Below are 21,885 nucleotides of genomic sequence, written 5' to 3'. Positions count from 1 at the left end.
CATAAATTTTCATAAATGTAAAGTACGGGCTTCAGACCTAAGGCTTAGTTTTATGGCATAACTCCTGTAATTTCTAAATACGCATTATACAGTAGACTCTCTCAAATTCGAGCATTTGGGACCGAAATGTCACTCAAATTAGAGAGAAATTCGGGTGTCAAACTATTTTAAATGCAACTATTTTCCGTTCATCTATGTACACAAATTGAGTTTACATACTCATATTTATGGTAAATTTCATGAAAACCCCTTAATAATGCAAAAACCATAACTAAGGCAAACCATGGCAAATTTGAGCATATTTGCTTCTTTTGATAATCTTAATCAAACTCGAAAAATGTCAGCAAAATTTTTTCAAATTTAACTGCTGCCCGAATTAAAAAGTAGCCCGATCTTAAAAAGCCGAATTAGCGAGAGTCTACTGTATTTTAGATTTTTTTTTACTGAATATTGTGCATTTATAGCAAATTTATAAGAAATCCGAGAAGTGGGCTAAGCCTCTATTCTGAAGACCGCTTAGGGGCTATTATGTTCATTTTGGTCTTTATTTTGACATAATCTGTCAAAATGTAATCAACATTGTATGATTTTTATTCCATGTTGACAGAATAATTTAATTTTAAGTCATCTTCTGTTTCAGACGATATTTCCTAATACTTAATTATAAATATGTTATTTCTAAATAGATTTTAACAGAAATATTAAAATCTCTTTAAGTAAGAGGTGTCGGCTAAGTTCCTTCGATTTTTTTGATCAGCTCTATGTGGAAATGAAGCATCTAGAAGTCCTTATTGAAAAATACAGTAAAATCTTTGTAAAGAATTCTTTTATAATAATTTTATTGTGAGTTATATTTAGTGCATTTAAACTTGTTACAATTTTTTGGCAATTTTCCAGATGCAATTGTAAATTGAACAGAGCTCTTCAGTGTCTCGAAGCCAAGATTTCTCATTAAACTACTCATGACGTTTGGAAAGTATTCATAATTTAAATAATAATGTATGTTTTTTATCTTTAACAACTGTTACGCTTAGTACAGTAGAGTCTCCTAAATTCGAACGCTCGGGGGGTATTTTTGACATATCTCACCTCCCAAATTCGAACGATTTTTTCAAAACTAACGAAATTTGTGTGAGATTAAATTGTACTTTGAATCAAATTCCCGTACTTCCTCACAAGCTTTAGTGGTAAAATACTTCCTTTTCATTTCACACGACCATAATGTATGTAAACATTCAGGACGAAGCACATAAATATGATTTTCATTCACCAAGAATACGAACTTTCTAACATAACCTCACAATTTACGTTTTGATTCCAAACGGCGTTCGAATTTGAGAGATTCAGATTTGAGAGACTCTACTGTAATAGATAAATTTCAAAGATTCTTCTTCTCTGAGCCACAGTCAAAAGCAGCTTCTCGATTTATTTCTTAAGCTATGATTTTTTTCAGTGTAATTTTGTAAACCATTGAACATAACTTTAATAAAGACTTCAGCTTGGTATTATTGTCAATCCGCCTTGAATCGAGCGTTGTGAAGTGTGCCGCAAATGTTATTAACTTGCAAGCAAGTTTGTTGAATTTGAACACATAGCGGCTTTTTAACGTCTTCCACCCACATTTAATTGCATTTTATTTGAAATATGTTTCAATTTATTTTTCTACTGATTGAAATCTACTTTAAATCTATCCATGCGCATCAGAAATCTTCTGAGACATGGAATAAGACAAATGTCCCATCTACACTCAGAACAATTGTTCTCAAATCTAATTAACAGGTAATTATCATCACTTCTCATTCCAATAAAATTATTTTACGAGATGTCGAAAGGTGAAAATTCTCTATCTATTTTTCTCTTCATTCTTTTTTCATGGAAATCGCGCATAATTGCATGTGACTGAGCAAGAGTGAGTGTAGTGACATTTTTCCACAATTTTCACTTTCCGCTCAATTCCACATTAGTGGTGAACACAGCAGGAAGTACCTCAGTCAATCCTATATAAAGCTTCTCGAGGGAGGAATTGCTTTAGTTGTGCTCCGTGCTTGTTGCTGTATCAATACTCAGAGGAATTGGTGGTGAGGCAGGTTTCTTGGAATCTTTCAAAGGACCTTCATCAACTCTACTTGCAATCAATAGTGATCTCTGGCATAAATTTGTGATTTTTCTGAAAAATTCAATTGATCTAATTTGCGTGGATTTTAGAACAACGAATAATTTAACTGACGTCCAAGAATACTGACTGAATATATTGAGTAAGTTGAATAAAAATATAATAGTATTATTGTTTAAATTGGGATGGAAAAAGAAAATTAATAGAGAAAAAATAAATAAAAAAAATAACAAAGTAAAACTAGGATCTCATAGAGTCAAACAAACTTTGAAATCCTTTATGCCAATTGGTTAAAGCCGATTGATAAGTCCTTAATCACTCGAAGGGTTTTCAGTTCATTGCATTTAAAGTTCTTTTTTTTACTCTGCAAACTAACTATTTATCAATTTGGTTAAGCTTTCACAAAGTATATTTTTATTCCCCAATTGATTTTTAATTTATGTTTGAAATAGTTTAAAAATATCTTTCAATTTAACCAGTTCAATTATCCAAAGAACTGAAATTTTATTCACGTGCAAATTCTCAATTTCTCAATTAACTGAACCCATGAAATTTTTAAATTATGCACAGAGATCTTATAAATAAAAAAATAAATTTAATATTCTTAAAATGTCTTTAAAGATTTTCAAAATGTATGTTTTCATACATATATTTGTCAGTAGATTTAAAAGATGAAATTGACTAATGCAAATTAATTAAGGAGTTCAGCATCCATGCAATAGGAAAGGCATACCCAGATAGGAAATTCATTCAATTTTGATTTTACTAAAGTTTAATTCTTTTTTTACAACATTGAAGAATTATTTAAATGCAGTATTAACCTAATATCTAAAAAATACATTAAAAATAGCTTCCCTATTTTACTAAAAGAAAAGTATAATTTTTCGTTAATGTATTATTGCTTTAAAAACTACAGAGATTTGCCACTTTTATGCAAAAAATGAAAGAAGTATTATTTTTTTTAAATTTTTTTGTGTATGTAGGTAAATATATGACAGCGGAGTATGCAAAAAAAAAAGTATTTAACAAAATATCGCTCAGTATATATTGTAGAGGCACAATTCTGCTTACAAATGTAATAAAAGTAACACTGCTACAAGAATTCTTTGCCTGATTGTGTAACCGTTATCCTTACGATAAATTTTAAATTTAAAGTTATCCCACCTAAAGCTAAATTGTGATTAGAATTGTACCTTTGGAATATTCAATGAGCGATATGTAAAGTTATTGAATTCATTGAATTGCAATTAATACTTTGAGAATAATATATTTTAGATTGAATGAAATTATTTAAAAATTCTAATACGTTTTATCGTGATTATGAATTAAAACCATTGTCTTTGGATCTAAATAGTCCCGTAAAGACTCAGTTTTCTTTATTGTATCCTTTATGGCGCTGCGATCGCTTTTTTTTAAAGGCAATGATTAAAACTCAATATTTATAGGTACTCAAAACCCAATTCAATTTAATTTAATTCAATATTGATAAAAACTGCAGTAGAAGAAAAAGATTTTAAAAAAATCTTAAAAAGCCTTTTGACTTTATTTATTACTCGAACCTAATAAAAGAGTAATGGAATCCACTGCTTTTTTAATTTTTCTTTATCGAGCTAGAGGACAAACGGTAGAAGAGTATCACCTTCGGATCTACGGGTAACATTATTTCGGAACGTTTCATTTTTCCACTCACCCTTCTTCTACCCTTCCAGAACGATTTTTACGATTTTCCGAAAATGGGTCTAACGTTTTCTGTCACTTTTTTGAACATATTTTGAAATTAATCCAGGTTCACATTCTGTTCATAACCGTACCATAACCGTAACATCCATCACCGAAAAAATCCAACGTTGTATTTTTAAAAATTAAATTAATTTGAGAGGTCTTGCTATGTCCAATCCGACTATATTTGTTTTATTTTTCTCGGATATTTTTTTTCCATTTGTCCGAAAGTTACCAGGCTAGAAACCAAACGGTGAGATATTAACTTTCGGTCTTCGGTAACCCCACACCATAAATGAATATGAAGATTTGTGAATCAGTTTAACATTTTCATAAATCTTTAGATGGAATAGAGCAAAACCATTAAAAATTAAAGTTTACTCATTGTGTTAATAATTTTTGAAATTTGTTAAAAATTAGTTTTACAGTAGAACCCCGCTATAGGCCATCGCTCTATAGTACACAATTTATCGATGGTTGATTTCAAAACACTGATTTTAAGTTAGGTTATGTTCTTTTTAGGACGCGACATGAAATGTTGTCATAATTATTTTAATATTTTTGGCAAACTTAATTGAGTTGTTGTGATAATTGTGATCCATAATGAAGAGAGCGAGGACAAGTACCACAATCGCAAAGAATGTGGAAGCTGTCGAGCAATTTCAATACTAAAAGTCATTGATAATTTTAAAAACAACATGGACTATATAGTGGGACCCAAGTGTAAAATCTGGAACCAAATATGGCCTATAGCGAGGCTCTACTGTATACCTTCGATTGCAAAAGGGTGAAATTGCAGCTATTTTATAATACCCCACACCCCATAATGATCAACTCGTTCAAGACTTTCTTAGTGGTGATCTTATTTAAAGTCTAGCAAATCTAAGCAGATATTAAGTTAAATTCGAAGTTCTATTTAAATTTTCGAACATATCGTGATATTTTATTTAAATAAAATTTTTTGCACCTTTTATTCCACGACATTTGAAAGAAGAATTGGATTTTATTTTCATAATCCTAATTATTGATTCAGCAAGCCTAATTAACGCCCCAGTGACCATTACACAAAACGTGTCATATCCACAGTTTTTTGCCCTAATAATTGCTGGTATTAAAGTTGTTAAGTTGTTCTAGATTTTATGCAACAACTAAGCCCCTTTTTCTCCTTTTTCTCCTTTTTCTCTCTTCACTTTAAATCAATTTATCAGCCTGGTAGGGTAGAAATGCAGGCAATAGTAATATTTCCTCATTCCCGTCTGATGGAACGTAGAAATTCTCACAAAGTCTCCGGTCGCGAAGATGCCAGACAAAATTGAGTTTTTCGCAATTTGAGCCTTTGTTTGTTAGCACAATAGACGCAGGCACGTTTTGATAGACGCTGCGACACCACAATAATTCCCATCGAGAAGTGGTAAAAAGGCACTTGGCATAAGGTGCAAAAAAGTCTCGTTATGTTACACGTGAATATATATGGCCTGTGTGTAAATTCAATTTTTGGCGCGTGTGAGAAACGAGGGTTAAAATCTCACTAGGAAAAGCACATTATCTGCCGTGATAGTGAGCATAAAGGAGATGTTTAGGCAATTTTGTCCCAGTTTTCCTTGAAGAAAAAGAAAAGCGAAGGTTTGCTTTGAAAAAAGGAAGAAATTAAGCTGGAGATTCTAAATGAATTTGCCCTTTATTCCTGGTGCACATCCTGGCAGAATTCCCGGTGCACATTCACACGACAAAGAAGAAAGATGCGTGGTAAAATGCGTGGTAAGTTTGTGGGGTTTATGAACCCCTTTTGTGGCTATAGACAAGAGCTATCCCACTGTGCTAGGATAAGTGTTTATCGCTGTTAAGCCCTACTCCATATGATTAAGCCTGATAATAATTGCCACTATATGAGCAATTTATCACGTTGATTTGCCAAATGGCTTGCCTTCTGTGTGGGCCAAAACAGTACAAACACTTTAATAATTTTTAACTTCAATTTTCGATTATTCATAATCACTGAACAAATAATCACTTTTAGTTTTAAAATTCAGTTCTTTTTTACCCACAACAGTAGAGGATCTCTCTAGGTCCTTTGATTTTCTATTTTCCGTGTGGGAGACCTACATTTTCACGAGAACAACATTATCAGATGCTCAATTTGCTTGTTATTTGATGCATAAACATATTCAAGATAAATTTCACATCTTTCCTGAATCAATATTTCAGTTGAAATTTGAAATTCGATACAAACATCCCTCTATTTTCTCTATTCACTTTTGATTTCTAAAGGTTTATTTGCGGTAAACATTGGTATTTCCGGGAGAATAAGTTTCGCGACAATATTTCCAATAAGTAAATCATATAATTTGAACTGTTTTACACCCACTATTAATTTCCGTTTCATTCAATACGATTTATTTGCTAATTGTTCTTGCATATTAGCACAATACCTGCCAAGTCTTATAAGTTACAGATACTCATTATCAAAGTTAGCAATTGAAGGCGAATATTAAGAAGGAAATAAAAAAGGAGGTGATCGGATATTACGTATTTGCTTTATTTTATATTTTTAACCGTTTCTGTCATTGGGAAATCCTGAAAGAACCACGATTTTTTTATGCTGTACGGAGAGTGAAGCAGCGTAGTCTCTTGCAACGATTTAACATTCCTTTAAACTTTAATTTAAAGGAATAAGACTAAACTTTCATGTTACCAGAGCTTAAACTTTGTTATGACTTCGTAACACTTACAGTTTGAACTTTGTAGTCAAATTTATTAAATTGCATGAAAACAGAATCTTTAAGTATATATGATTTTTACCTGGATTTTCATAAATTTTAGAACTATATAAAATATTTTGCATTATATCATAAATACAAATGTTTTAAATAGTAGCTCGATGACAGTTTCTTATGTTTCGAACTGGAGATTTAACTTACCAATTACTAAGGATTTCAAAAATTCCAAATAGAATAAAATTTTAGTCAGTTTTCAAAATGTAATGGATAATTTGACTTTATTATCATTAGAGATTAGACAAAGTTCCCTAAAAAAATGTTGCAATGTAAATCGGTTGAATTATACAGACAAGCCAACAAATTTTTTTTCTAAAGCGTAATTTTAGGTAGGCTCATAATGCTATTAATACTGTTAAATAATTTCTTACTTAATTATTTTGAAATAACTCAGAAAAATCATTAGTATAGCTCAAAAAGTGGATTGCTTCGAAAAAAGTATTTTTTTTTCCTTTTTGAATTCGGTATCCTAATAACGGTATATGCAGGACAATTTTGAAAAATGAGTGTTTTTTTCTGAAAATTGCAAGCATTTTTATATTTCGATTAGTTAGATTTTCAGCATTTAAAAATGGAAGGAAATTTAGAATAGAATATCTTAATCAAAAGTCACTACACTGATAGAAATCCGAAAAAGTTAAAATAACATTCGGGAAATGTTTATTTTACCCTGCAGTATTGATCCGAAATCGGTGTAAATATTATGCTTTTTTGGTGTATTAGGGGTTAAAGTTACATTTTTCCATGTTAATTTTACCCTTAAAAAGGTGTAAAATTAACATAAAAAACGTTGATATATTTTTACACCTAAAAAGTGTTAGAGTTATGAGGAAAAAGAGTTAATCGCACCCCCGTTTTCTTCTCAGTGTATACATTCTACATTTTACTGTTCAAACTACAGAGAAAGAACAGTATAGTCCCTCGACTCGATTTTGATTTGTATGTATATTTCGATTCCTTATTTCGGATGTATTTTAGATATTACCGATATTACCTAGTCAGACATTTGGTTCCATAAACGAAAATTCCCTTGAATCATTCCTAATTACAGTTTTTCAATGTCAAAAGTTAAAAAGGCTCTCTAAAGCGTCATTCTCAACCGAATGAGATCATATTTGGGTTCGTTGGAAAGGTCTTTGAATTTCTGATAAAACTGATCCGATTATAAACCGATTATGAACCGATAATTTTTCACAGAAAATGAATTTCATAGCTCCTAAGATTATTTTAAACGACGTTTTGAGTAATTTATAAATCGGTCCAAATTAGTTGTGAATCAGTAAACCTTAGAAGAAAATTCCCAGTGTAGAAAACTCTGTGAAATCCTTGATCTATGATCATAAAAATTGATTTTCGCATTTTTCAAAAAATGAGTCATTGATAAAAAAAAATTCTAATATATTAAGGTAGGATAACGTGGTACAAGTTGGACAATAATGGTACAATTTGGACAGGGCTTTTATTCTTGATAAATTTAGTACTACTTCATTTTTATTTGTATATTTTTAATGCCTTAGTTTTATAATGTGGTTCCTTGTGCTTAAAAACAAATTTTGTACTGTATTTATCAAGAAAAAGCCATGTCCAACTTGTACCGGTGAATTGTCCAACTTGTAACACTATGTCCAACTTGTATCATTTTACCCTATATGATTTTTTTTCAAGATTGGACTTTTGATAGTCAGTCAAATGTGTAAAATATTGAAGACTTTTTTTTAGAAATTCACACACATATCTTTCGAATTGAAAACAATGGGAAATGACTAGGGTAAGTGCTCATAATTTTGGACAGTTTCTAAATTTGGACACTTTGAGGGTAAAATTGGACACTAAAAATAAATTGATTAAAATGATGGATTTTTATTCCAATATTTGATGAAAAATGAATTTTATCTAAATATTTGTTCTTTTTGGAAGATTTTGACACTAAATACGTTAAATTTTGAATATGATTTGAGTTGAAATTGCTTTGTTGAAAATTCAGTGTGAGCAATTGCTTACGAGAAATATGACAGAACTTCGTGGCTTACTTCAGTCTTATTTAGTTTTGGTGAAGTACTAACAAAGTTTGTTCGCTGTTTTTGAGTGATATTATTGAATATTCATTGAAAATTGTGTTGATTCACGTTACTGATGATTTGTACATTTGACCTGAAGTGAGATTTGCCTTGTGAATTATATTTTTCGTGTGAAAAATGGGAAATTTTTTAAGACATTCACCATTGAGGTGATGATTCTTATTTTGGACAGGTGTTTTTCTCACGAAATTTCGTGAAGTTTTAGCTTTTGTGATGACTAGGTTGGACAAATGCCTAGAGAAACAAAGGAGCATCATCTCTACGAAAGAGATGTAGCGAGAAATGCCTTGAAAGGCTCCCGGAAAGGTCAGGGAATGAGCGAATCTGCACGTACTTGGAGTATCGAAGTCAACTCACTTTAATGAATGATATGGAAAGTTTCCGGGCTTCTGTGACATTCTACGTTTCCCTTACATGAACAGGAAGAGGACTTGGTAAGATTGGTTCATCAAATGAAGAACAATGGGCATCCTATTGAGGCGGATTAGCTGTCCAAATTTACAGCCAAGTTGGCCAAATTAATAAACAAGTTGTCCAAAATAAGAGCCAAGGTCACCTCTACTTATCAATTCATTTTTAAACGTATTAAAACTAATTTTAATAAAAATAAGACGATAAATAGCTTGCTAAGTTTCTAAACAACCCTTCTGAAAAGAGAGTAACAAGAAATGTCAATTAGTATAGAAAATATCGCACTTCAAACTTGGAACTTCGATGCTTATAAGCAGACTGTCCAAAATTATAAGCACTTCCCCTAAGCCTTTGTTAAAAGATAAAAGTAAGGGTGTATAGGTCTGCCTTAGAAAGTATATTGATTTACCCCGGGTGTTTAGTAAGATGCTTAAAGAACAAAGTGACACAAATTTTATTATTTCGGAAAACTGAAGAGCCTCGATAGCCTATATCCAAAAGGAAAACATGAGCTATGCAACATTTTCATTAAGTAAAATCACTAACTTTTAAAATTGTGTCGTAACCATTACACCTTCCCTTATGCAGAAAATTAGAAGATTTTTATTAGAAAAAGAGTTAAGGTGGACATTTATATACCATATCGCACTTCCGCGATTTGAGTGGCACCTTTTAGTATCTGTGTGTTTTGAGTTAGAAGCCCTCAAACAATTTATTGTATTTTATCATATATGTATTAATTATTATTAATATATATTATTTAAAGTGGAACTTTTTACAGGAGTGTATGATGATAGAGTAAGCTTGAAATATTCACATTTAACTCAATTAAATTAAGCACAATTAATTAAATAATTTTATTTTATACTACTTTATAAAACATAACTAAAATAATTTATAGTTTTGAGGAAAAAGAGTTGAATATATATTTTTTTAATTTATTTTAAAAATCCACACAAGTACGGTACAGCCCTCTTACAATCGCGTGGCAAGAAAAAAGAATTTAAAAAGAAAGGGAAAAACAAAGATGAACAAGAAAATGTACGAATAATAAGAAAAAAAGGATAAACTAATAAATATGTTAATGAAATACATGTTCTTTCGCTGAATTTCACAAAGATTTTTCACAAATGCAATACATTATTGCTTAGATTTTTAAGAACATATTTAAATAAATTAATATTAAGAGTATAACTGATTTCAGGGTTTTATTATCATTATTTGAGTTGTGTGCAGAGTGTACTATACAATAAGGCGGTTGTTTTACTTTTTTTTAAACTATTGAAAATGTCATTTATAAAGCAATTAGGGGTTTTGAAAAAGTGGTGTTACGGATAATCTTTAGTATAAACTTTTTGAGATAACACCGGAATCTGAAAGCGTATAAAATTATCTATATAATTTAGTAATAACTTAAAAATAGAAAAAAAATTAGAAAATGCCTTTAAAATCACGGAACTCCTATATAACAATAACACCCGTTTATTCTTTTATACGATTTTTTTTTTTAATTGACGCCTCTTATAATATTAGGTGAGATTCTTAACAAAATCTCACCTACTATAATCCTAACAAAATTTCATGTCGTCCGATCGACCTCAAATTTGGCCAAAATGTGTTTCGCCACTTCCTGATTCCGAATATATATGTGGCTAAGTTACGTTCCCGGCCGGCCGGCCGGCCGGCCGCTCTTTGGAGCTTAATAGCTCCTAAACTAAAAAAGATATCGACTTGCGGTTTTCGGCAAAGGTTATATATCGGGTGAAAATTGCAACTTGGTGCATAGACCCCCCACCCCCCACCCCTCCTTCCGCCATTTTGAAGACCCCCCTTTTTTTGTTTTCTCAATAGCTCCGCCCCTATGGCATTCAGCGGACTCAAATTTTAGTATGTTATAGCTGGGCCTTAGAGCTTTCCATCAATACCAAACTTAAGGTCCCCCGACCCCCCTGACCCGAGCTATAAGGGTCCAAAAAAAATTTCTTAAAATGGCCATAACTCCGGTTCTAATTGTCAGAATTTAAAAAGTGAGGGCTTTTTGGAAAGCTCTCGTGAAATGCCACTTCCCCTTCTAACATCGCAAGTTCATAAAACCACCGCTAGGGGCGCTTTTTTTAAAAAGAAAATTTTTAAATCTTAAAAGTTAAATAACTCAAAAATTCCTTATGCAATCGGGCTGAAAATTTAGTATGTTGTAGCCGTTGATTATACCTATCAAACAAAAAAAACCTTAAGTCGATCCATAACCCCTGACCCGAGCTATAAGGGGTCAAAGTTCGAACATTGACCGGCCTCTATCTCCGGTTCTAATTAACATAGCGACCGAAATTTTATCTTTTTGGTTTCGTCTCGATGAGCACTTTCAGATGGAAGTTCAAAAAGTCACCACAGGTGGCGCTGTGATAGCGTCAAAATTCATCGAAATTCAAAGTCACTTTTCTCAAAAACGGCATTGTGCAAGTTAATGAAATTTTAGTATGTTGTAGTCCAGTCTAGGACGTTTCCAAAATGGTGCGTATGCGCGCTGTGGTTAAAACAGAACCGGAGATATGAGGGGTCAAAGTTCACAAAATTCAAAAAATCATATCTCTGGTTCTATGTGACCGATTTTGATGAGTGAGGGCTTAAACGAAAGATCTCACCAAATGCTACAACTTTCTAGAATGTTTGAACTTCGTGGGACCAACACCAGGGGCGCCACAGTCGAAAAACCAATTTCAATATCACATAACCTCAATTATCTCGACTGTCGCTGAACCGATTTTGATGATTACTTCAACATAATTGTAGAGCACATTTGTCTCTACATTTCGTCCATACATCATTTTCCGCTCAGACTACGCTATCACTCCGATTTTGCCGTTTAAGTGTGAAAAAATTGATTTTTCCCATAATAACGCTTTGAAATCACTCAGATGCCAATTTGACTGCCTCTACTCCACCAAGACACTTAAAATAGGGGTTTAAATGGAAAGTCCCGCAAAATACAACAATTCTTTGATTTAGTTGAAGTTCAACAAATGAACACTTGGGGAACTCTGGATGAAAAAACGAGTTAAGAAACAAATAACCTCGCTTATCTTGACTTCTGAGTAATCGATGAGATCATGTTCTACGGCAAAATTATAGAGAACATTCTGGTCTACATTTCACCCATATATCACTTTTCTGTCAGTTCATCCAAATCCTTGACATTTTGGTTCAAATACAAAACTTGTATAATTTCACGAATTTGATTCAAGATAACTGAATGGCGTCTCCCTACTTCAGCATCAAATCGAATTTGCATGCACTCCGAGTTAGCTCACGTTAAGAATCTCACCTACATAAGCCGGTTAGGATTATCTGTCCCTTTTTTCTTCAATCAATTCTGTAAGACTAGTTTTGTTTAATAAGTTATTAGATAGAAAGATCGAAAATTCTTATTACAGTAGACTCTCGTTTAATCGTCTTTTTTAAGATCGGGTTATTTTTTGATTATCTTGCGGCAGTTCAATTTCAAAAGTTTGTTGACATTTTTCGAGTTTGACTACAATTATCGAATGAAGCAAATATGCCGAAATTTGCTTAATTATTTCTTAAAATGTTGAAAATTGAATGATAATAGGCATTGCTCTGGGTACTATTTCGGCCACTGTGAATGAAATTTCGGCCGCATGTGAAACAACAGACAGAAATTTTCAAAACGTCATACGGAATGAGCTTAATATTTAATTTAATACATTTATATGCTCTACAAAACTCTGAGATCTTCCGTGTGATTTATGCTGAAGACTTGAAGTTTTGACCTTGGCATCCCAAATTTACGCGCAGATTCTCGCAGCGACACTTGCCCATCCGGAACTCTTTGCAGGGTTTCCATATCATCTTTTTCATAGAGGCGATATTTTTTTTTTCTATCTTTGGACATTTTACAACCTAAATTGAAAAAGAATTAAAATAAATAGGAATTTTGGGAAAGCAGAAGATATGGTCAAAATAGTAAACAATACTTGATTTCTCTTCACCAAAAACCCTAAAGTTCAAAAAATATTAAATTGGCTTTATTTTTCATTTAAATTGCCTGAATTTATTTATGGTTGGTGCAAATGAATGGTCTACATTTCTTCTATTTTAAACCATTCTCCAAATAGTGATTAAATTTAATTCTTTCCATCAATTAGATCGATATTGAAGATGGCCAATGTATAGTGGACAGTGGTCGATATATTATGTATCTCAAATAAATGAGTTACAACATATTTCAGAAGTTCATATGCAAAAGCTACTTGGAAAAGTGGTGTTCCGAATTTTCCAATTACAGTAGAGTTTCTCATATCTGAATCTCTCAAATTCGAACGACATTTGGATTGAAAATGTCAATTGTGGGTTAAAAAATGGGTGGGTTAAAAAATTCGTATTCTGGATGAGTGAAAATCATACTTATGTGCTTCTTCCTGAATGTTTACATACATTATGATCGTATAAAATTAAAGGGAAGTATGTTACCACTAAGTCGTGTGAGAAAATACGGCAATTTAATTTAAAGTACAATTTAATCTCACAATAATTTCGTTAGTTTTGAAAAAATCGTTCGAATTTAGGAGACTCTACTGTAATTGTGCAAGAATTTATTGAAATTTTTCTGGAATCTAAATTCGAATTTCGATTATTTGAAGTGCAAATAGCGAATACATTATAGTTCGTCTTATTGTACTGATTTGGTTTCCAGTAATATATTCCGATGCCTAAAATATTTTGTCTGTTAACGTTAGGGGAGACCGGGGCAAGTTATCCAACAAGTGAAATTTTACTTTGCCTACAATTTATATAAAACTTTCCGATTCAGACTGATAAATATTTTAATGAATAGAAAGGATATTAATTACTCTGAATAAATAGTATTTTAGTCTAATTGTTTTTGCTAATTTATTTGAGAGTCATGTTTAGGAAGATTAGAAGATATTTTTAAATTTACGGTTTTTTAGTTAAATTTGTCGTCAGCAGATTTTTAAGTTAATGTAACTTTCTTATCCTATTTTTACATATCCTTGTCAGCATAAAATTTCTTTTGGCCTTGTAATACGTGTTGATATGATTGAGACTCAACATGTAAATTAGTTTATTTTAGAAAACTCTTTCCAATTGAATAGACTGACAATAACCATATGCTTTGATATAACAAACTTACCTAAATTCATCATATGCACAGTCTTTTGCATTCCTCTACATGCTTTTATAAATAGTATCGGTAATGTGACTTGTATGTTATGCAATTCATTGCAATTAGAATCCTATTAATATTCAATGACAATCTGTGAATTGCAATTGACTTTCAAAAAGGGCTCAAATAGCGTAATTGTCTTTGAGGAAGATGACTCTATCGACAATGGGTAGAAATTCTATCGATAAATGCGATAAATCCTGATTTCTTAATGAATTTACCTACACCTACTAAGAATCCCATCAACTGAACATCCTTCCTTGTTCTTTGCCAAGTTGTGTAAAATTATCGAGAAAATTTCTATTAATAAATTTGACCTGAAAGAGCTTATGAACTTTCAACTTGTATTTCTTCTTTTAGGTCTCCCATCTCTCTCTGATATCGGCAACAAATTGATGAGTATGTCGTGTGCAACGATTTTCTGCGTTTTAGCAATCTTCTTTGGAACCATCTATATAGTCCATGGGGGTGTTATAAGTCAAAGAGTGAGTATGTTCGTACAAGAATAAGAAAAAAAAACGGGTGCTTTTGAAGTAAAAGTAATTAATGAAAATTATGGTTTTCTCCTCCTTCCGACAGGATCCACGATCTTATCACGCTCAAAATTCACCAGACAACAAAGTCGAGGTGAAAAAGAGACCTTTCTGCAATGCTTTTACAGGTTAATTGCTTTTTGGTGACGAAATATGTTTTGAGATTTAACAAAAGGTCATATATGTATGGAAAATTTCAGGATGTGGGAAGAAACGTTCAGGTTCAACGGGACCTCTACTTTCGCCAATCTCCTCGAGGCACTTGGACTCCCTGACCGATGATGACCAACCCGAAAATAATTATTTTGACGACAACCTGGCCAGTCTTCTCGATCTCAATTCTGAACCAGCTGTTGAGGATCTCATGAGACAAATTATGTCTGAAGCTAAACTCTGGGAAGCTATTCAAGAAGCCAGTCGAGAAATTCATTTGCATAAGAACGGACGTCCAATGTCCAATAATCAATTCCCCGTAGCATTTAGTGCTCAATAAAGGGTTTAAGGGTCAAATTTAAAGTTTTGTGCTAAACTTTATTTCCACAGCAAGATGCCACACACACACACACATATTACATTTACATTGATTTATGTTAAATTGATTAACACAATAAATTCCAGTGGGTGGAAAATATCTTTATCCTTAACATTTTCCAATTTTAATCTCAATGGATGTTACCAATTATAAATAATTAAAATCTTGGTAAAAAAAAGAATTAATTGTGTACTGTGAAAATTTCATAATCGAACCTTAATCTCTTCCAGCTTTTAGCTAAATAAAAAAATTCAAATAAATAAATTATGTAGCATATTTTTTAATTAATTAATCCTTTGTACCTAAAAAAAACAACACAATCCCTACAAAAAATGCATGTTGATAAAAATATTCAATTGAGTGTTTTCTTTCTGTTTGGCATGGCTAAATTCCTTTGCCAAAAATAGCTCTAACAGAAGAAAACTCAATGTAGAAGAACATTTTAAATGTAGCGTTCATGAAAATCTTTAAATAAAATCCATATTAATAAAATGCGTCGAAATGTGTTTCTTTTATACGGTTCTCAATTCCACATAATCTGTTTTGGTGGATTTCAATGGCGAGAGGATGAATATTAACAATCCCAGCCTGAATGTCAGTATTTATCATCTTGCTTCGATTTTTTTGTTTGTTTAGAATCCCACAGAAATTCCTATTTACACTCATTTAGGCGTCTTGACTTTAGGCATCGTAGATATGGGGTTGCTGCCCACTGTCGACGTCTTCGAGAATTTTATTCTTGTGCATCGAGAGATTCTCCTCACTGTGTCCATCTCGGGTACCAAGGGCAGATGTGCTGTCTGCTAAACGGGCGAGGAATGGTGCTTGAAACTCAGATCCGTAGAAATCAGCAGAATTCAGTAGATTATCCCTGGCTGCCTTTTCGACTTGCATCTTGGCCCACCAGAAATCTCGAAAATCCGGAGGAGATTCCTCGGTGAATTTAAGTGGGGGAAGAACTGTTCTTTTGCGTTTAAGATAGTTGAAACAACAGGTCCTAAAAAGAGAACAAATTTTATTTTAAATGTTACTCCAAAAGTTACATATTCAATAGTAAAAAGATTTCATGAAGAGCATAATCAATTTTTTTCATAATTTATTAGAATAAGATAGGAAAGACTTTATACAATTCATGTAATTTTGTTATACGAAATTAATAAATTAATTTAAAATTTTTTTCTACGTATGATTTAATTTACTTTTACTGCTCGAACTCCACAGGGAGGTCAGTATATGCAATCTCTCGATTTAGAGTTATATTTATTTTAACTCTTTAGGGGAGACTGGGGCAAAAAGTCACAAAACGGATATCTTATTTTTTTACAAGCTACTTGAGCGCTTCAAAAATTTCTAATTAGCGCAGTTTTATAGGAAATTTACCGCTCTACAACTTTGTGAAAGTAATATTCCTCTATTTTGTAAGGAAATACGTTTATCGAGCCAATTTCTAAAAGGTAATTTTGTGACCATTCTCAAAAATGCTGGGGCAAATAGTATCAGACATGGGGTATTATCATATTTTGATTCGCTTGATTACGGGCTTCCGTAAATTTGAAAAAATACCTAGAGGACATATTTTCATAGAAAATTTATTCATCTACACCTTTGTAAAACACCGTTTTCTCTGCGAGAAAAGTGAGAAAACGAGGAAAGCGCTTTTCAAGCTATTTTAGAAAAAAACACACAAAAGACTGCAAATCGTTTGACCAATGCAAACAACAAGCGGCCAGACATGATAATAACGTTTCTTTTTGCTTCGTTTTTGTGTTACTTTTTGCTCTAGACCTTTTGTTACTTTTTACCCCAAGTGGCCATTTTTAATAAAAGAATTTCTGGAGAAAAGAACTCTTGTGACATTCTAAATTAGATAGCGGATTCGTATTCAAAAAATCCAAATTATTTAGAAAATATTCACCAGTGCATCAATTTTGGAAAATAAGTAGGTAATAATATGCAAAGAAAATATTTCAAAAATAGGGCTAAAAATTTCGATATATTTTATTTTCTAAATTCCTTGTTGGAAGTCTAAGAAACTTACGACACTGAAGAAGGTCTATGGAGGCTATCTATAGAAAAACATTTGAGTCGCTATCTTTTTTTATCTTGGGAGATATTGAATTTTGAACCTTTCGATTTGTGAATTTTTGCCCCAGTCTCCCCTATACTTGAGATGATATTTACGATGTTATTTACGAAAAGTTATTACGTAAATAATAACTTTTTGCATCGCAATTATGCAATTATTTTCACGGTCTCGGAAAATTTTCAAGTACTACACTGTGTGTGGTTTCAAACACTGAATGTGTGAGTGTTCGCACATCCATCAGGCAACTCCAGCTTGAAAATTTTAACCTCTACAGTCGATTCTCTCTTAATCGGGCATATGGGGCAAAATGCCATCCAATTTATCGAGAGATTTGGGCATCAAAATTATTATGAATTCCACAAAAAGCGCTGAAATTTAAAGAATGACGATAAAACAAGGGGAAATACAGCAAATTTGAACAAATTTGCTTTAAAATCAAACGTGAAAATCGTCAACAAAATTTTGCGGCCGATTGAAAAAGAGCCGATTGAGGTTCCAGCGATTCCAGCAGACCAGATGGTTAATTTTTTGTGGTTGCCATAATTGAAATTTTGTCAGTTTAGCCGATTTTTCGATATTCATTTAGAAGAAAAAACAGTGCTCCAGAAAATGTGAAAAAAGTGTTTTAAAGATCTTCCTTTAGTGCAGTGATAGTTTTCGCGGGTTCACGGGTATACAGTATAACAATCGAAAAATAATTTTTAATTGTGGATAAAATTTATTTCGAGAAAAAAGCAATGACGAACCCAAACCCCTCATCGTGTGAACGCTGCCACCGGGGGCAAGATTCGCACAAATCGTAATTTTTTTTTCATTTTCCTACCCAGGAAAAACCAACAATTCTCTGATGGTATGCATAGAAACCTAACAGATCAAAGAACTTTTTGGTGTAGTGAAATTCATTGCCCATTTTACAGTTTAGTCAGAAAAATCCTGAATGTGAAGCACGAAAAAATGTGCGAAGGCTGCCTACATTCCCCTACATTTTAATTGCAAATCTTACAAATTTTTCATATACCTAATTCACTTTCTAAAAAGATCTAGATTAAATATACGGGGCAAAATTGTATCAATGTTTAACAGTTCTCTATAAAAAATTTAATATCTTAGGATCTAATTCATATATCGCCTCAAACTTTTTTTCTTGGAGAACCCTATAAAGCAACAAAATATGCCTGATAAGATTTTTTCAGCAACAGGACTGATATGTTTTTTACGACTTTTTAAAGAAAGGATGCATTGGTACAATTTTGTACCTTGTTCTGAAATGCAACTTTTTGATCGAAAATTTTATTTTACGGATTATTTACGTTAATAGGAGTGCAATATTATGACATCCGGCTGTTATAAACGCATTTTTCATTATCACTTCCGCCATTTTTCCCTTACATCCTAAATTATGTTTAATTTAATCAAAATACACTCCCATATGCAAAATATGCATCAATAATAGATTTTAGTACAACAAAATGGTTAAAAAAAACATTGTGTAGACCGTATAACAGTAATCTGACTACATATCCATGCCTAATCCAGTTGTAAAATTATTAAATCCGGACGCCAACAAAACTTTATTACAGTATTTGTTTCAAAATTTCACTTTGAGCGAGTCCTAAACTGTTAACTAGCCTACAAAACTAATCAAAATCGATGTACTGATGCATTCGATTCCTTCGAGATTCTAAATAACTTTCATTGAATACTAATCACAATTAGGCAATCTTTTAACACTTCTGTTTAAAATTGTTAGAATAAAATTATAATTGAAATTTTCCTATAATTTTGTGAAGTACAATAAAAATAGGATTTTTTTAATTTACTTGGAAAAAAATCTTATTTTAATTGATTCAAAGTATAAAGGAATCGTAATATTTTCAGTAAATAACTTCACGAACTGTAAAATAGTTTTTGACTTTATTTTTGATAGCACAAAATGTTTGGAAAAACATTATTCACGAGAGATTTAGTAGCAAAAAGCACTTTTTAGACTTTCTATGAAGGAAAAGAAATGTAAGTTTTTAAGTAATTCAAAGAACTTTTAATTCTTTTTATAATTGAAATATAAACTAATAAGTTATAAGTGATCTTTGCATTTACTAATCAAAATGGAATGTTTGACTGAACATTCTTAATTATTCACTAACCAATATGAATTTTTACTTAAAAAGTTGTTAGTGCTGTTAGTATACTGATATTAAATTATAATTTCAAAGTTAATTTAAATCTCTTTTATTAAGATGGTTTAAGTTAGATAGTGACTCTTGAATAAGTGAAACATTTTAATAAAAATCATAAGAAGGTTGGCTTTGACTTAAATATTATTTTAATCTTTCAAATAAATTTGACATAATTTATTTTGTATTTTTGTTTTTTTATGACCTTATATCTGGGACATAAGGTTTTTGAATACTAAGAAAAAACTTTAAACGGTGTTAAGAAATAGTTACCTACTTTATGATTTTGAACTAGAAGTGTTTTGGAACTTGGAAATAACTACATCATCCTGGTTAGTAAAAAATTAAATTTAGTCACAAATTTGATCAGTATTAAATTTAGATTCGAGAGAAATCAATAAAATCATCATGGTTTTTTTTTTACAAAGGGTGATATAAAAAGTAGCACATACTTTACAACCGTCGTCGATACTAATTGTAAAAATTAGAATAATTTTTGTAAAAATTTTAGTTTTTACACAAATAAAACTAAGTTACTAGCGCTAAGAATCACTTTATCCATGAGCGAATAACTCCTAGAAGAGTCGTTTTATTAAAATGAATCCTAAAGTTGAGGTATATAATAAAAATCCTTAATTCCCATATCAAATAATCCCTTTTATTGTAGCAGGACAAATTAAGTAGAAACCGTAAAATATTTGAAATTAAATGTGTATAATAAAATATAGTCAAAAGTCTCAATATTTTGCCAATAGAATTTTAAATAATGCACAAAAATAACTATGTAGAGAATATTGATGGGTTATAGGAAATTTTATAATTCAATTTCTGATAATTTGAGTGAAAATGTCAACAGGAAATTGTTTAAAAACTTTTCACTTGAGCGATTATAATTCAAAGGCACTAAACACATTTTCCTATCAATGATTTTGCACTTTTATTTAAAGATAGTGTATTTTTTTCATTTACCTGAAATGTCTTGTTCCACATGCATTGGCGCATTCCCTTCCACATGAATCGCAGGACATGGCAACAGGGAAAGAACAAGCCACCCATATAACGCAACCTAGTCAATTATTACACCATATGATTCTCAGAAATTTACCCAAAGATGCATTTGACGATAGAAATGCAATACATCAATCGCACTATACGCAAATTGAAGATAAACTTACAGATTAAGATTATTGTAACATAAACGGTTGAATTCATAAATAACTTCATGGTTCCGTCTGATCCTTGGCCAAATGCTCACTTTACACAATTTCGTCTGAGATTCTTTCCGGGATTGAGGATGAATTGTGGGAAATCACACAGGAAAAAAAGAACAAGAATCCCCCGTTTGGAAGGATGATTTATGATTGTGGTGTTCTTCGGATCACCTCTTGGTGGTAGACTGAATGTGTTGCGGAAGATTTGCGCCAGATATATACTCTTTGGCTCACCATCTCATCCTCTTTAGCGCATCACAACACAATACCGAGGTAGCTTTCTGACTTTCAACATCAAAAGTTTTGCGGCAAGTTGCGTGCGTGTGTGATGTGGGATGCTATCTTCATCGATAGGCGGCTGTAATTGGTAGAGATGATAAGATGACCCATACCACCGATATGATCAATCTCTGCAGACTCCTTTGCATTACATTCCCAGTATAGAAGATGTAGGCCATTCGAAAACATTCCGGATTTCCATCTCATTGAAGATGCACATTATTGGATAATCACATCACGCAGTAGAGACTCTTATATCACAGAGTTCTGTTGCGGTGTCCGTGGCCAATAAAAATGCAAATCTCATGTAGGAGATGATCAAAGCCAAGGAAAGATGTACGCAGAGATAATCGTACAAAGACATTTGTAACATTTGAATAAATTTTGCATCTTGTAGGCGGGATTTTCACTCTGACGCCATATCCTTTGGCAGGAAAATCCTCCGCACTCTAAATGCAAAATTATGAATATGACGATTAATCCAAATGATAGCGAACTCATTTGCAATACACTCACATATCATCCCAAACCCAATGCAATATGTTTTATTCAATGTACGCAAACGGGAAGGGAGTACAAAAAAGGACCAACAAACTTTCTCCGTGGAATTATTTCATTAGCTCCATCGTCATTCATTGGCTTTCATAGTTAGGGCCTGTGACCAACACTGGGAAACAAATTTTTTGGAGTAGGTAAAGAAAAAACACACGTAAAAAGAGCTGATGTAAGTCTATTAAATTCGACACGCTTTAGTAAGAATCATAGAGGCCAT

General features: G+C 32.1%; 2 protein-coding genes across 2 annotated transcripts; one reads left to right on the top strand and one right to left on the bottom strand.

Moving 5' to 3' along the window:
* The first annotated feature begins 1,971 nt into the window (after positions 1–1,971).
* Positions 1,972–15,857, top strand: LOC129800022 (cardioactive peptide). Its single transcript, XM_055844375.1, has 4 exons — positions 1,972–2,255; positions 14,659–14,783; positions 14,878–14,959; positions 15,032–15,857. Exons 2-4 carry the CDS (start codon positions 14,694–14,696, stop codon positions 15,322–15,324), a joined length of 465 nt encoding a protein of 154 aa, XP_055700350.1. The 5' UTR covers positions 1,972–2,255; positions 14,659–14,693; the 3' UTR covers positions 15,325–15,857.
* On the bottom strand, positions 15,342–21,021 carry LOC129800023 (U-scoloptoxin(20)-Cw1a). The gene is made up of 3 exons (XM_055844376.1): positions 20,799–21,021; positions 20,593–20,689; positions 15,342–16,360 (listed from the first exon to the last, which is right to left on the bottom strand). Exons 1-3 carry the CDS (start codon positions 20,845–20,847, stop codon positions 16,045–16,047), a joined length of 462 nt encoding a protein of 153 aa, XP_055700351.1. The 5' UTR covers positions 20,848–21,021; the 3' UTR covers positions 15,342–16,044.
* Positions 21,022–21,885: the final 864 nt, after the last annotated feature.

The sequence above is a fragment of the Phlebotomus papatasi genome, chromosome 1, assembly GCF_024763615.1.
Source record: "Phlebotomus papatasi isolate M1 chromosome 1, Ppap_2.1, whole genome shotgun sequence".
In the NCBI taxonomy this organism is placed as follows: Eukaryota; Metazoa; Arthropoda; class Insecta; order Diptera; family Psychodidae; genus Phlebotomus; species Phlebotomus papatasi.
The sequence above is the reverse complement of the archived record's forward strand: the minus strand, read 5'-3'. Positions and strand labels throughout refer to the sequence as shown.

Coding starts and splice junctions, on each gene's coding strand:
- LOC129800023 (XM_055844376.1), bottom strand. CDS start 20,847: ATGAAGTTATTTATGAATTCAACCGTTTATGTTACAATAATCTTAATC. Junction 20,690..20,798: donor TGTTACAATAATCTTAATCT/GTAAGTTTATCT, acceptor ATAATTGACTAG/GTTGCGTTATATGGGTGGCT. Junction 16,361..20,592: donor TGTGGAACAAGACATTTCAG/GTAAATGAAAAA, acceptor TTCTCTTTTTAG/GACCTGTTGTTTCAACTATC.
- LOC129800022 (XM_055844375.1), top strand. CDS start 14,694: ATGAGTATGTCGTGTGCAACGATTTTCTGCGTTTTAGCAATCTTCTTT. Junction 14,784..14,877: donor GGGGTGTTATAAGTCAAAGA/GTGAGTATGTTC, acceptor TCCTTCCGACAG/GATCCACGATCTTATCACGC. Junction 14,960..15,031: donor TTTCTGCAATGCTTTTACAG/GTTAATTGCTTT, acceptor GGAAAATTTCAG/GATGTGGGAAGAAACGTTCA.